General features: G+C 29.1%; 1 protein-coding gene across 1 annotated transcript in view; it reads right to left on the reverse strand.

The window, feature by feature from the left end:
* Window positions 1-11,964: 11,964 nt before the first annotated feature.
* Window positions 11,965-13,920, reverse strand: part of LOC148873133 (monocopper oxidase-like protein SKU5) — a 67,625-nt gene continuing 65,669 nt past the window's right edge. Inside the window, exons 8-9 of the mRNA XM_088963769.1 lie at window positions 12,331-12,530; window positions 11,965-12,196 (exon numbers count right to left, since the gene is read on the reverse strand). Coding sequence (XP_088819895.1) covers window positions 12,085-12,196; window positions 12,331-12,530 — 312 coding nt within the window. The 3' untranslated portion in view covers window positions 11,965-12,084. The remainder of the gene's footprint in view (window positions 12,197-12,330; window positions 12,531-13,920) is intronic.

The raw sequence follows: 13,920 nt of genomic DNA on the forward strand, positions 1-13,920 counted from the left end.
TTTTGATGTTGATTTACTAAGCCTCATCGAAAACCAAAAAATTCTTGTGGCAAAAGGAATAGTCATTTACTCAGATCCATCAAAAGTTTTAGGGCCCCAAATGCTTGGTCAAGGATGGTATGAGGTTATGGTTACTATCCCAATATTGCCAGAACAACCACTTGTTCGTCCATATGGCTCAGTTAGAACAGTTGGAATAGTTGTTGGGGCGAATATTCCTTAGCTATCTCTATATGTAAGATATAGAATTTTGAGTATAATTTTTTCAATGAGCTTTTATGTTATAGTTAAGATATTTATTTTAACCGGTTAAATGTTTTTGTTTGCAGGTTAAACCAGTACAACGTTGAGGATTTAAATGATGGCAAAAGTTTTTTAATTTCTTATTTATATAGTTTATGTTTAATTTTACATGCTTTTCATATTTTCCAAGACAAATTGCAATGGATTTTATATTTTCTCAACTTAGTTTGTTTGTTCAATAGATAGATTTGATTTTATTGATTTATTGTGGGTCAAGGAAAAGGAGTTGGAAAAATTATTTCCTAGATGTTGGAGTTGTCTATGAATTGGAATTTTAGTACCAAATGTCTCAATTATGTTTTGAAGTGATCTATCGTTTATTTTTATTGTTCAGTTTTTACAGTATATTTTAGATAAAGTTGGATGGCACTCAATGATCGTTGAGTCAGTCTCCCATACTGAGAAGATAATTCTCTTATCTTAAATTGGCTTTAACTGCAACTTTCTTAGCTGGTCTGTTTTTGGCGTCTCTGGGATTACTAAGGTATTGTTGATCCTTATACTATGTTGAATCAAATTGTATATCAAATTGTATATTGAAATCAGAAGCTGTTGGAATGGCTGCCTCAAGTTCAAGTTCAGGTGGAGTATAAGCTTCAACATATCAACCGACCAACAGAACTCCTAAGTAGTTCTTCGGTGAGAACTCATCATTTTCATTGCCGGTAGGGACCCTAAATTCATCTGCTATTGATATGACAGCTTATTGTCAAGAGTTTCTTTAAAGAAAAACCAGTTCATTTGATAAATGAAGTTAATTTAGGTTACTTTTATAACACTGACTAGAAAGTGATGGTGGACGGGCTTTGGAGCTGCTGGAGCTGCTGGATCTGATCCAGTACTTGACAAAGTTTCTAAGTTTAAAGATGCTTGTTAGAGATTTCTAAGGCCTCACATAATCCGAGGGACTGCACTGGGATCCATGTAAGTCAGTACCAAGTGAAGTGATTGATCTTGTAGCCATTGATTTATGGAACTTTGTGTGTCGTTGACTGTAGTTATCTTTTTATTTTCTAACAGTTCTTTGGTAGCAATAGCATTGATTGAGAGCCCAAATCTCATATGATGGTCTCTTTGCTCTATGTGGAAATGGTTACATAGTTGGCATTAATCAGATCTATGATATTGGGATTGACAAGTAAGAAATGTTTTGAAAGATGCAGTTTAATAGGTCAGTTTTTATCAACACATGTGTGCATAAAATAATCTTTTTTTCAGGTTTGCTTCTTTTTTATTTGATAGATGGGTAAACAAGACAGGTCAGAATATACTTCATTTGTACTGCAACCAAACAAAATAAACTACATTTTGAAACAAAAATAGGTCAGAATTTACATTCAAATCATTTGCACTGCCATAGTTTTGCATCAGGGAAAACACGAGCATGACCTTGGGTTGAAGGGAATACACAGGCCGAGGCCTAATGTTTGACAGCAGGATCCCAGGTCTTGAAGGGTAATAGGTCAATTTTTATTCCAATGGATTGACTAATTATTTAGTTATTTAAAGAATATCATTATTTAAAATTTTAAAATATTAATTATTTATTCAATCTAATAATCAATAAAATTATAATTTATACTATTATTACATAATTACTTCATTAATTTTGTTAAATATTAAATTATTAATTAGAATATTATGAAATCTATTATAATTATTTTACTGCTATTGAGAAAATTTTTAAATTTATTTCAGAATTTCGTTATTTTAACTATTTAAATTTTAGTTATGTTAAATATTTCATGATTTAAAGTATTTAGTTATTTAAGTATTTAAATAATATGTAAAATATTTAAAATTTTCAATATTTTAATTTTATTTATTTTATATTTATTGAATAATATTAAATATTTTGTTATATAATTATTTAGCTATGTATAGTATTTTTTATTTAAGATATATAGTTTTTGAAATATTTAAATAATATTTTATTTTTCAATTTTATATTTTTATTATTTGAATAACATTTAAATTATGATGAATTTTGTAAACAATATAAAACAATCTATTATAATTGTTTTTCTTTGTGTTTTTAATATAAAATTATTATATAATTTTGTTATAATATTTAAACAAATCTTAACTTTTTTAATTCGAACTTTCTTTAGATAACTATAGATAAAAGGTGGGGGAGAGGATAAGTAGGAATTAAAGACAACTTAGGAGAGTAACTCTCTACTAAATTAGAGATAATATAGAAGATAAATAGGAATTAGAGATGATTTAAAAGAAAGTGGGGGGATAGTGGTGATACTTGTCTAGACATTAGAAAAACAAATCCCTTTTTCTTTCTCTATTAGGTGTGAGAGATAATTTAGCCTATGTTGTTTTCATATTGGTTTAATGGCCAATTACATGGAATTAAAAAAATAAAAAATTAAAAAAAGGAAATTAGGAAGGGGGTTTGGAGCAAGGAGAGATATGGTGACGTGGACAACCTTGTTTTATTAACATTATTGAAAATAACTAAAAATATTAATTATTAAAAATATTATACTTAGTGAAAAATAATAATTACTGTAAATATTATTTACTGAAAATAACTATTTAATGTTTTCATTATTTAATATTACTTAATTATATTATTAAAAATATTAATTACTGAATGTAATAATTAATAAAGTTAAATAATTAATAAATGATAATATTATAAAATAACTGAAAATAAAAGATAAAATAACTAAAAGTATTAGAATTACTGAAAATTTTAATTACTAAGTATACTAATTACCAAAAGCATCAATTACTTAAGAAATAAAAAATTACTGAAATTACTGAAAATAATAATTAGTGAACATAACTAAAAATGTTAATTATTGAAAATATATAATTACTATAAATATTAATTACTGAAATTTATAGCTTTAGTGGAAATTTACTGATTTAATGAAAATAATTCTGATAGGGGAATTGACCCAACCAATTAATCCAAATGCCCTTTCCTTTTAATGAAACTAACTAGTGAATGACCCCGTACTAAGTACAGGGAAGTTAATTATATAAATATATATATGAATAAACATTAATGATTTTTAATACAATTTTTTATTACTGTTTATAAACTACCATTTTTTAAGACACTCATACAGTCTACAGGTCCACATAAATTGACCCTTATATGTCAAACCCGTAAAATTATATGGGTCATTAAATTCAACTTGAAACGTTTATTACTTTAATTTAACCATTCTTATTAACTTATTTTAGTATTTAATTTAATTTTTTTGTTATTTAGTAATAATATTAACTAAATTTGTAATTATTTAAATATTTACTTAAAATATTTTTTCCAACTGAGTATAAATATTCAATAATAGATTTGTTAATTCATATTTTCCATTTAAGAATAAACATTAATGATTTGGCTTAACAATTTTAATGAATGTTAATAAATATTGATTCTTATTTAAGATTTAATTATTGTATTTGGTAATTATTATGGCGCATTGCTTTGAACAAACATTAATGATAAATGATGATTGTTATTTCGTTTTTTATTATTTACTTAATTAAGTACATGATGATTGTTATTATTATTATTAATTATTTCTATAAATAATTGATTGTTATTATTATTTACTTAATTCCGTAATTTAAAGTAATTATTTGATTTAATCTGAATTATTTCATTTTTTAATTATTTATAATAAACATTTAAGGTAGGCTCTTTATTTGATTTAAGAGACTTACCATGTTTTATCTAGACAATGACCCCATACTAAGTAAGGGGCAACTACAATATCATTTAATTTGAAATTTACTATTTAACAATAAAAAATCAATGTCCTGTTGAGCAACCCACCCACAAAAAGTATCAATAACTTTGAAATCATTAATCCATTTATAAAATAGTAAATTTAGATGGATGTTTACAACAATATCACCAATACTGCTTAATATTTAGGCACATATGAATGGATAAAAAGCATTTATGATATCCATTCAAAGAGGCAAAGAAGGAAGAAACTCATTCAAAGTGTTGTTAAGAAAAACAATCCATGCCAAACAGCATTTGTAGATGCATCCATCATTTGAAGTAAGAGATGAAAAATATATGACTACAATCAAATTATCATCATGTATGACTACAATCAACTGATAATATAATTAGGACTCCAAAGCTCATCCAGCAGAGGAAACATGAAAGAAATGAGAATAATGGGACCATCCTGAGTATGGAAGCCACCTCCAAGTTAGGTGGCAATGCTTCTTTTGGTTGATCATGGTTATAGATTTTAAGTCTAAGCTCTACATAGTACAAGTAGACTGGCTATAATTTATCGCTAGGAGAAAGGTAGGGAAACCTGTACATAACCTAATGGTATGTTAGAATTATGGGAATTGAGAGATAGAAGTCGAAAATGTAGGTTGAAATTATAAATTTGGGCATGTTGATGTGTCAAATTCAAGTCAATTCTCATAGATTTTTAGTTCATTCATTTAGTAGCAATTTGAATATTTTTTTATTGAATGTCATTATTGAGTAATATAGATTAATAATTATGAAATCAGTAATAATAACAAGTATATTATTATTACTATTATTTACTAATAATATATTCTTATTATGTGTGTATTGATTTTGAAATCACTAATATTAAATTATTACTATTTATTACAATTATTATTACTATTACTATTACTATTACTATTATTATTATTATTATTATTATTATTATTATTATTATTTTGAAGTAATTAATTTGTTATAAGTACGATTTTTAGTTAATTACTGTAATAATAATTGCTTTTATAATTCTTTTAGTTTAACAATAATGAATAATTGAAATTTTATAATTTAGCTTTCACTAAATTAAATATTTATTGGAGAATAATAATAGTATTAATTATAATTACTTACAATAATAATAATAATAATAATAATAATAATAATAATAATAATAATAATAATAATGTAAATAATTAACACTAATTATATATTTATAAAAAAATTAATATAGATTAATATAAATATAAAATGATTATATCCCAATTAATAATTAACATTATTAAAATACTTATTAATTATGATTATTATAATTAAAGAATTAATTATCAATAAGTAATTATAATCAATAATTAATTTTTATCAAAAATTATTATTATTAGTAATAATTAATTATAATAATATAATTAGTTATTTCATATAAATGATGAATTACAATTTCTGATAATAATTCTAATATAAATAATTAACATTCAATATTTATTTTCAAAATAATTAATATGAGTTAATATAAATATAAAAATATTATTTCTGAATTATTAATTACCATTATGAAAATCGTTATTAATTATGATTAATTAATTATAATTATGAATTAATAATGAGAAATATTATCAGTAATTAAGTATTAGCAGTAACCATTATAAGAAATTATTATCAGTAATTAATTATTATTAGTGAGATTATTATTAGTAATTAATAGCTGAAATTAATTAATTAGAAATTAATTATTATTAGTACCCCTCTTTTCAAAAAGTTGGCTCATCATCATCATCATCATCAATGACAACAACTTGATAAATATATAATTTGATAAAAATAGGTAAATATCATTAATTTATTTTTTTATCTTCTACAAAACTGAATAAGAGAAAAATTAAATGGTTAGCATTGCAAATGAAAAATTATTTGGATTTTCGCAAAAAAAAAAATCATTGAACATAAAAAACCAATTATTCAAAATTAAGGTCGTTAATGAAAGAGTAATTAAAATTATTCTATAAATAATAATTTTAATAAATTAATAATTAATTATCTGTTTGAATTAAAATGGGTAATTTTAGCAAATAATTTTAATTAATTAAATTTTGCTATTAACATTTTTTAATAATAATCATTATTATTAATAGATTAATAATATATTAATAATTGTGAAATCAATAATAATAATAAGTATATTATTATTATTATCATTATTATTATTATTATTATTATTATTATTATTATTATTATCATTATTATTAACTAGTAATATTTATTATTAATTAATAAATAATTTTTTCAAAATTATTAATATGAGTTAATATAAATATAAAATGATTATTTCCGAATTATTAATTACCATTATGAAAATATTTATTAATTAACATTAATTAATTATCATTTCGAATTAATAATGAGCAATATTGTCAATAATAAATTATCAGTAATTAAGTATTAGCAGTAATTATTATAAGAAATTATTTTTCTGAATTAATAATGAGCAATATTATCACTAATTAATTATTATCAACAATTAAGTAATAGTAGTAATTATTATAAGAAAATATTTTCAGTAATTAATTATTGTCAGTGAGTAATTATTATTAGTAATTAATAACTGGAATAATTTAATTAAAAGTAGTTAACAGTAATTAATTAGTAATTAATAGCTATAATTAATTAACTAGAAGTAGTTAATAGTAATTATTATTAGTAATCAGTAGCTGGAATTAATTAATTAGTTTAGTAGTTAATAGTAATTGATAGCACAAATTCATTTTTTTTAAGAAATAATTGAAAGTGGAAGCTTCCCCCTTCTCACAATTTTGCATGGTGGTAGACTCCACTCTACATGTTAGTGGGCTTTGTTCTTGAACTACCACTAATCAGAATTTGACACGTCTAATGAACTCTGTTATTGAACTACCACTAATCAGAATTTGACATGTGCCTATTTTGTTTAAATTTTTCAAATGACAGATATCTGAATGTAAATGGGCCACATATCTGAATGTAGGGAGCTTTGGCTTAAAATCATTACATTAATATATATATATATTAGATTGGTATAGGGGAGATGACCTGACCCGTTAACCCAAATGTGACCATCATCTTCAATAGGGGATAATTTACTGATTTAATGAAAATAAGTCAGATAGGGGAAATGACCCAGCCTTTGACCCAAATGTTGCCATCATTGTAAAGAAATGGAGAGCGACAACATGTACAATATAGTAACCCATTAACTATTAGAGGAGTTGATGGTCAAAGAAGACATGAATTTTCAAATCATGCAAAGTCTCTTCTCTTTCAAGTAGTCCAATTAAATACAGTCCGAATCTAAAGGCCTAAACAAAAGTAATTGTAGGTTTCATTTATCAATACTCAAGCACACATATACCATATTCTCTCAATGATCTATGCAAATGACTTTTAACGATGAGATCTATCACTCAAATTAATTAAAATGAGATGAAAAAAAAAAAAAGAAAAGAAAAGCACGAAAACTGAATGGAGGTCTTTACAGAGAGGTCTTCACAGTGCATCCAAAAAACACTAATGTAACCTCTATCCAAGAACGACAGGAAAGATTAGACTGTCAAAAAACAGGGTATTGTAACCCCTGTTAGTAGAGAAGAAAAAGATGGTTAACAGCGATGCTAAGAAGGCTAATAGACTCATTGTTACATGTGTGTAATGAAGCTAGAGTTGAATATATTTGTTTTATCTAGATGGCAACCATCGCCCCTTGAACTATGGTAGAAAACAAAGGTAAAGTACCGCCGGTTTCTGGGAATGGAAGAGTGTCGATTTCTAGGAATGGAAGAGCGAGTAGTGTTCTGTGGGAAGAGAAATGTGACAATGGCAAGATTATTGCATTATACCAACCTACGCTACTTACTAAACATCGATTTCTATCTGTTTTTTTTTAAGCCCATTTCTTTCTATCAATTACATTGGTTTTGGATTTTTTTTTTATGATATGTTATTTTCAACATTTTTTTATATCTGCACTTTATTGATCCACCACTATAATAGTATAATACATACTTATACACTCCTGCAAATTGATATATGAAAACTTAACAACTTAAATAAAAGATTAAATGTAAAACCCAATCTATTATTAATATAAAGATTAATCATTATAATATCGAAAACAAATTGTTTGAATACAATTTATTGATCTATGGTGTTTTTTTCATGCAAGTGTCTGGTAGAAAGCTATGGAGAATTCTCTTGCTATAGAATATTTGCTTGATTTCCTTTCAAGATGGCTACTACTTGTTCCTTGTTTTTATCTTCTGTGCATTTTCTTATATTTTGCAATGCAACAGCATCTTTCTTTCTATCCGCAAGTTTCCTTTTAGCAGAGGCATCTACTATATAATTCTGGAGACCTTCCTTGTTTGATTACCAATGTACTTAGCAGAGGCATCTGCTATAATTCCAACTCAAGCACAAAGTTCTCTTTGGAGCTGAAACATGGAAAGCCACAAATTTTATGAGTAAAAGTTATAATACTACTGATCCATGTCACACATATGGCAAGTCGATCCAAGTAAATACAATAATATATTAAAATCTATTTTGATATTTACTACAAGGATTACCTTTTGCCGGATATGGAATGGAACAAGATAAATAAGGTCAGTATCATCAGTTTCAGTATAAACAAGCCAACCCAAGTGAACTTTATCAAGCAACAATAGTAAGGCGTAATCTCCAACAGTATGGAGGAAATATAGATCTGGATGGTGTCATCATGTTCAAAAATTGACAATATTTTGTGTTCCAGAACCATGAATTGTTGGTTACAGAACATGTCACGCTCTAAAAGAACATGGGTTCAGTGTGGTGCCTTCCAAAACTAGTTGGAAGTTGGAAGTTGGAATATGAATCCACCACAGTACCAAACAGTTCCTAAGTAAAAAACATGTCTAAGCTGTTACAAAATAAGTTTTGGAGCAGATTACATGAAAATTTTGTTGAGGACTACATGAGATGATCATATTTTATTCCAATGGAGAGGTCATCTCTAGTTGGATAGTGCATGATTATTACAGGCTGAGAGGTTAAGTGTAAGACCATTTAGGGATAATAAACCTGATGGGCTAATCTCACATCTGCCCATAGTCCTTGGGTCTTCATAAGATGACTGGACCCAATGACCATTTAGTGTAAATGTTGGGCCCATTAAGAAACCATATTGATGGACTTAAGGGTTCATTGTATTCAGCAGTGAATTCAGCCAGATCTTGTAACAGAGGCTAGGCTGAACCCATGTGGCTTATGTGGAGATCAATGATAGGGTCCCAGACCATACAAAGAGAGCCAAGCTAGTCAGCATTAAAAGGAAGTGAGCCTGAAAGCTTAATGGGCCTAAAGCCCATTTCGAACTGTGTTAATTGGATTAATTAAATAAAGGGCGAATCTAGGTATAGATCAACAGATAAGGATAAAAGGATAATTGTTATCCACTTAAAGAGTCCATATCCAAATAGAGATTTCGATCAGGAAACTTCTAATTTGATTAGGAGTAGCTAATCTTGATCTGTAGATAAGATAAGGAATTATCCTTATCACTGAAAGAGTTCAGATCCAAATAAAGATTTGGATCAAGAAACTCCTAATCATATTAGGAGATTGATTCTTTAAGGTCTATATAAAGGAAGAGGGCGAACTGGAATATAGATACACAATTCTACTTCTTTCTGCTTCCAGTTCTCTCTCTCTCTCTCTCTCTGCTCTTGCTGTGTTACCCTGTTTGATCTCCACCTCTTGGAGTGATCAAGATTTGATCTTGATATTGTTTCTTGCTAGAAGAAACAATTTTGAAGTTGTGCTCACTACCCTGTTTGATTCTTGTTGAAGAATTTGAGGTTCTTGTTGAAGAACCACTTACTGATCCCGCCTCACCCTAAGCTATGTCATATTCAGTGGATGAAGGATTTGGTACTCTCTTTGAGCATGAACACCTATGTTGGGAGGAACTTTTTGCGTGGATTCCGTATTAGGTATTCCTCTCCCTAATCTTGGTTTCGGATGTCCAGTTTATTTCAAAAACGAACATTGAAAAATGCAATTTTTCTAAATCAGGGAATATGATTCTCGGATGGGATAAAGAAATTTTTTAAATTTCGCCCAGCCACCCTGCATGGTTTGGCCATCCATATGATGGATATCCCATCCCTTCATATTTAACAAAAAGTTTTCAATAATTGTTAGAGATTAAACTAATGTTATTTAACTTTATTGGACAACCCAAGTTGTATCATTTTGTGTCAATTTTTGGTTTGGTCGTTTGGTTCAAAAGATTTAAACTTAAAAATTAAATTTATGATATAAAATATTTTAGACTAAGAAATATGAGAATTTTCTCACTTTTACATATTAAAAATTATATTTAAAATATAAAAATATTAATATATATCTATGGTTGGCATGTTTTGGTTTGGTCAATTTACAAATGGCCAAACCGAAACTGATCCAACCTGGTTGGGTTGGGAAATTGCTAAACCAAAGTCGACTGGAAATACTAGAAAATTGATCATCTTGGGTTGAGTTGGGTCAAGTTGGTCGGTTTCATCGGTTGATGAACAACCCTAACTGAAATTAATTATTGTAATTTTTGTATTGTAAAAAAATTATTAAGTAGCATATAGAATATAAATAATTATTAATTATTTAAAAAGTTAAAATATAAAACAATTGTATAATCTTATGTGTTTCTATTGTTTAGCTTTCGTTTAATAAAGTCAAAATGTCAAGGTTTTTAAAACTAGACCAAACAGGAAATCGGTCCTAGGTCAAACGGCCCGACTATCTGGTCTGATTAGGAGGCCCGTTTTGACAAAAAGATAAAAAAAAAATTAAAAAAATGGCCAAAAACTGTTGTCTAAGACGACGGTTCAATTGCCTCAATGGTTTGCTGACCAAATCATCGGTTTGTGGCAAAAAAGCAGTTGGGGTAAAACAGAACCAATCATCAGGTGACTGGTTCCTAGTTTTTTCGGTTGAATCCAATTTTGAGAACATTGCAAAATGTGCAGATCGATCAGGTGCTCAATAGACAGTTTTGAGTGCTAAAACAGTAGTAGACAAGGGGGCAGTGTGGATTTCGACGGAAGAATCAATTTAGCTTGCTTGAATCATATATACTTGAAGAATTTTCAGAGATATAATATTTTGCATAGAATATGTGAGTCAATCTCTATTAGGCATGATTAAGGGAAAATTTTAAAATAATCAGATACACCATGATATCTTTGGGAAAAGCAATGAACCTATCTGTTCACTTGGGTTATAAGGACCTAGAGTCGGTTAATAAGTATTTGCTATTAAAGCTTGGATGGCGTTTCCTTAACGAGGGATATAGCATGTGGAGTGAAGCTTTATGGTCCAAATATCAGATTCATGCTAATTTTTTGGCGGTATCCATGCATGGGAACCACTTAGCTTCGTAAAAAGGTCTATTGGGGTATAGAACCAACTTATCTTGGGGTTTTCTATGGTCTATTGGGGATGGGTGGTCGGTTAAAGTCGGCTTGGATTCAATGGTTACCTTTTAATGCCAATCATATGCCATCCAATTATTTTGGACCTCCAAACCTAAAAGTAGCTTGCTGGATTCATGGTGACCTTTCCATGAATTACATTCCATGACTAGGGAGGCCAGGATAGCTGCTGTTCACCATGTTTCTTTAGGTCAATTCGGAAACTTTGCACAGAAGAATTTATTTCTTCTCTAGTTTGTTGGGCATTGTCCAAGCATAAGCTTTTCCAAAAAGCTAGAAATCTCATTTGTTGATAATTTTGCTGCGTATACTTTTCCAGGAAATTGTCATGTTCATGCAAGAGGTGACTCGCTGGATTTCAGTATTTTCATGATTAAACCATTCATTCGCATCATCAACTGCAAAATGATAAAGAAACGAAAAGCCAAGATAGATGTTGAGTTTTTCCTATTTTGCTCGAGCTACAAATACAGAGTTACAAACAATTTCTGCTATACATTGTTAAAATACAATAAAACAAGTCAACAATGATTATGTTTGTAGTCAAAATGATTATTTGAAGAATATGTTGAGCCACATTATGATAAATGCAGTCAAAATTGTGATTGTACTTGCATTAGCAACGGATGGTGCACCAGAAAACCTTACTCTCTGTGCCTGGTCCCTGCAAATTGGGAGGAAGAAGTGAATGTAATCAAGACCTTATTGGAAGAGGCTATGCTACAACTTCATTATCTTTTCATTAGTAAACTAGAGAACAGTGACAGTGTACCAGAAAGTTTATTTTGAATATCTTACTTTTGTAAGCTTGCAAGTGCACCACAGAAGATAGTGTTGTCAGGAAAAGGAAGCTCAGTCTTGTCATTCACCTCTGGATTTACCACACTAACATAAACTTCTTGTCCCAAATACCATGAATCAAGGTTCTGCACACGCAGGTTCCAAATGCCCACATTATCAAGAGAAACTAGAATCGCTGTCCATGCTCCAGGAAACACCTGCAACCATGGGATTTATTGAGCATGAGTATTGAACAACTACCAGAATAGGTTGAACAGACAAGTAGTTACGAAATACACAGTAGGGTTACATGGGGTTGTAGAGACTAGAGAAAAGGGTCCCAAAAGATTATAAAGGGATTAAGAGTAGGGAAACAGGGATAACAATTAAGTAAATATTGAATGGGGTTTTAGGATTTGAAGGAATGGAGATAAAACTAAGGAAATCAAGAGAAAAATTAAAGTGTAATGGACATAGAAAACATAGATGAGGAGTTTCTAATCAAACTCCGCACAAAGAACAATATAACTAGTTTGGGGCAAGAAAAACAAGATGGAGTTTCATCACTGACACATGGAACTACAACACACATCAGCACCATTTTAAGGAAAATTGAGAACCAATTTGTCAATGTCCAAAGGAGAACTATAGAGAGCTTACCAGAAATTCCTTCAAAATTTTTTGATCACTAAGTCACCAAGTTGAAATGGTAAGATGAGGAGAGATAAAAGGTGGTTCCATCAACTGATAAATTGGAACAGCAATTGGAATTGCCAAATACAGGTCTGATTGACTGTTTTTGTTAACTCAGACCCAGAGGCTGAGGATGTAGCCAGATGGGGGTGTCTGAGGAATGGAAGACAAGGCGGAGTGGTGGAGATTGGGAGGCTGAATGCTGGTTTGTTTCTTTCTTTATTCCAAAACAAAGACAAAGTGGAGAGAAGAAGGAATTATAGATTGCAAACTAATGCCCGAGTCAGTGGTGTATGCAAATATTCGTAAGGATCAAAGAAATGTATAAGGAGTTTTGGGAATCCAAAGCTCTAGATAGAAGGGCAAATGCTACATTCATCTCTCTAATACAGAAAAAGACTAGGGCAGTGAACATAAAAGATTTCAGGCCAATAAGCTTAATAGGTAGTCCATATAAGCTATTAGCAAAGGAGTTGGAAGGCAGAGGACGATTATTCATGAGGTAGGGGAATCTTAGATGGCTTTTGTTAAAGGGATGAGATATCTATCGTATGGATGCCCGAATCTTGCGGAATAGAATGGGCGAATTTCAAAAAAATTTCTCTCCATCCTACTAGGAATCGTATTCCCTATTTTAGAAAAATCATATTTTATTGAAGGGATGAGATATCTATCATATGGATGCCCGAATCTTGCGGAATAGAATGGGCGAATTTCAAAAAAAAATTCTCTCCATCCTACTGGGAATCATATTCCCTATTTTAGAAAAATAATATTTTTCAATGATCAATCTTGAACCAAGAACCGAACCAGATCTTACAAAAGCAGTAGGAGAGGGATATACCTGATAACGGAGAAATAATATCTCCCAATGGAAGTGTTCAAGCCCAAGGAAGGAAACAAAAACTGCTCCCA

The sequence above is a fragment of the Nelumbo lutea genome, chromosome 1 (assembly GCF_056320005.1).
Source record: "Nelumbo lutea isolate HS-2025 chromosome 1, American lotus-T2T, whole genome shotgun sequence".
NCBI classification, from domain to species: domain Eukaryota; kingdom Viridiplantae; phylum Streptophyta; class Magnoliopsida; order Proteales; family Nelumbonaceae; genus Nelumbo; species Nelumbo lutea.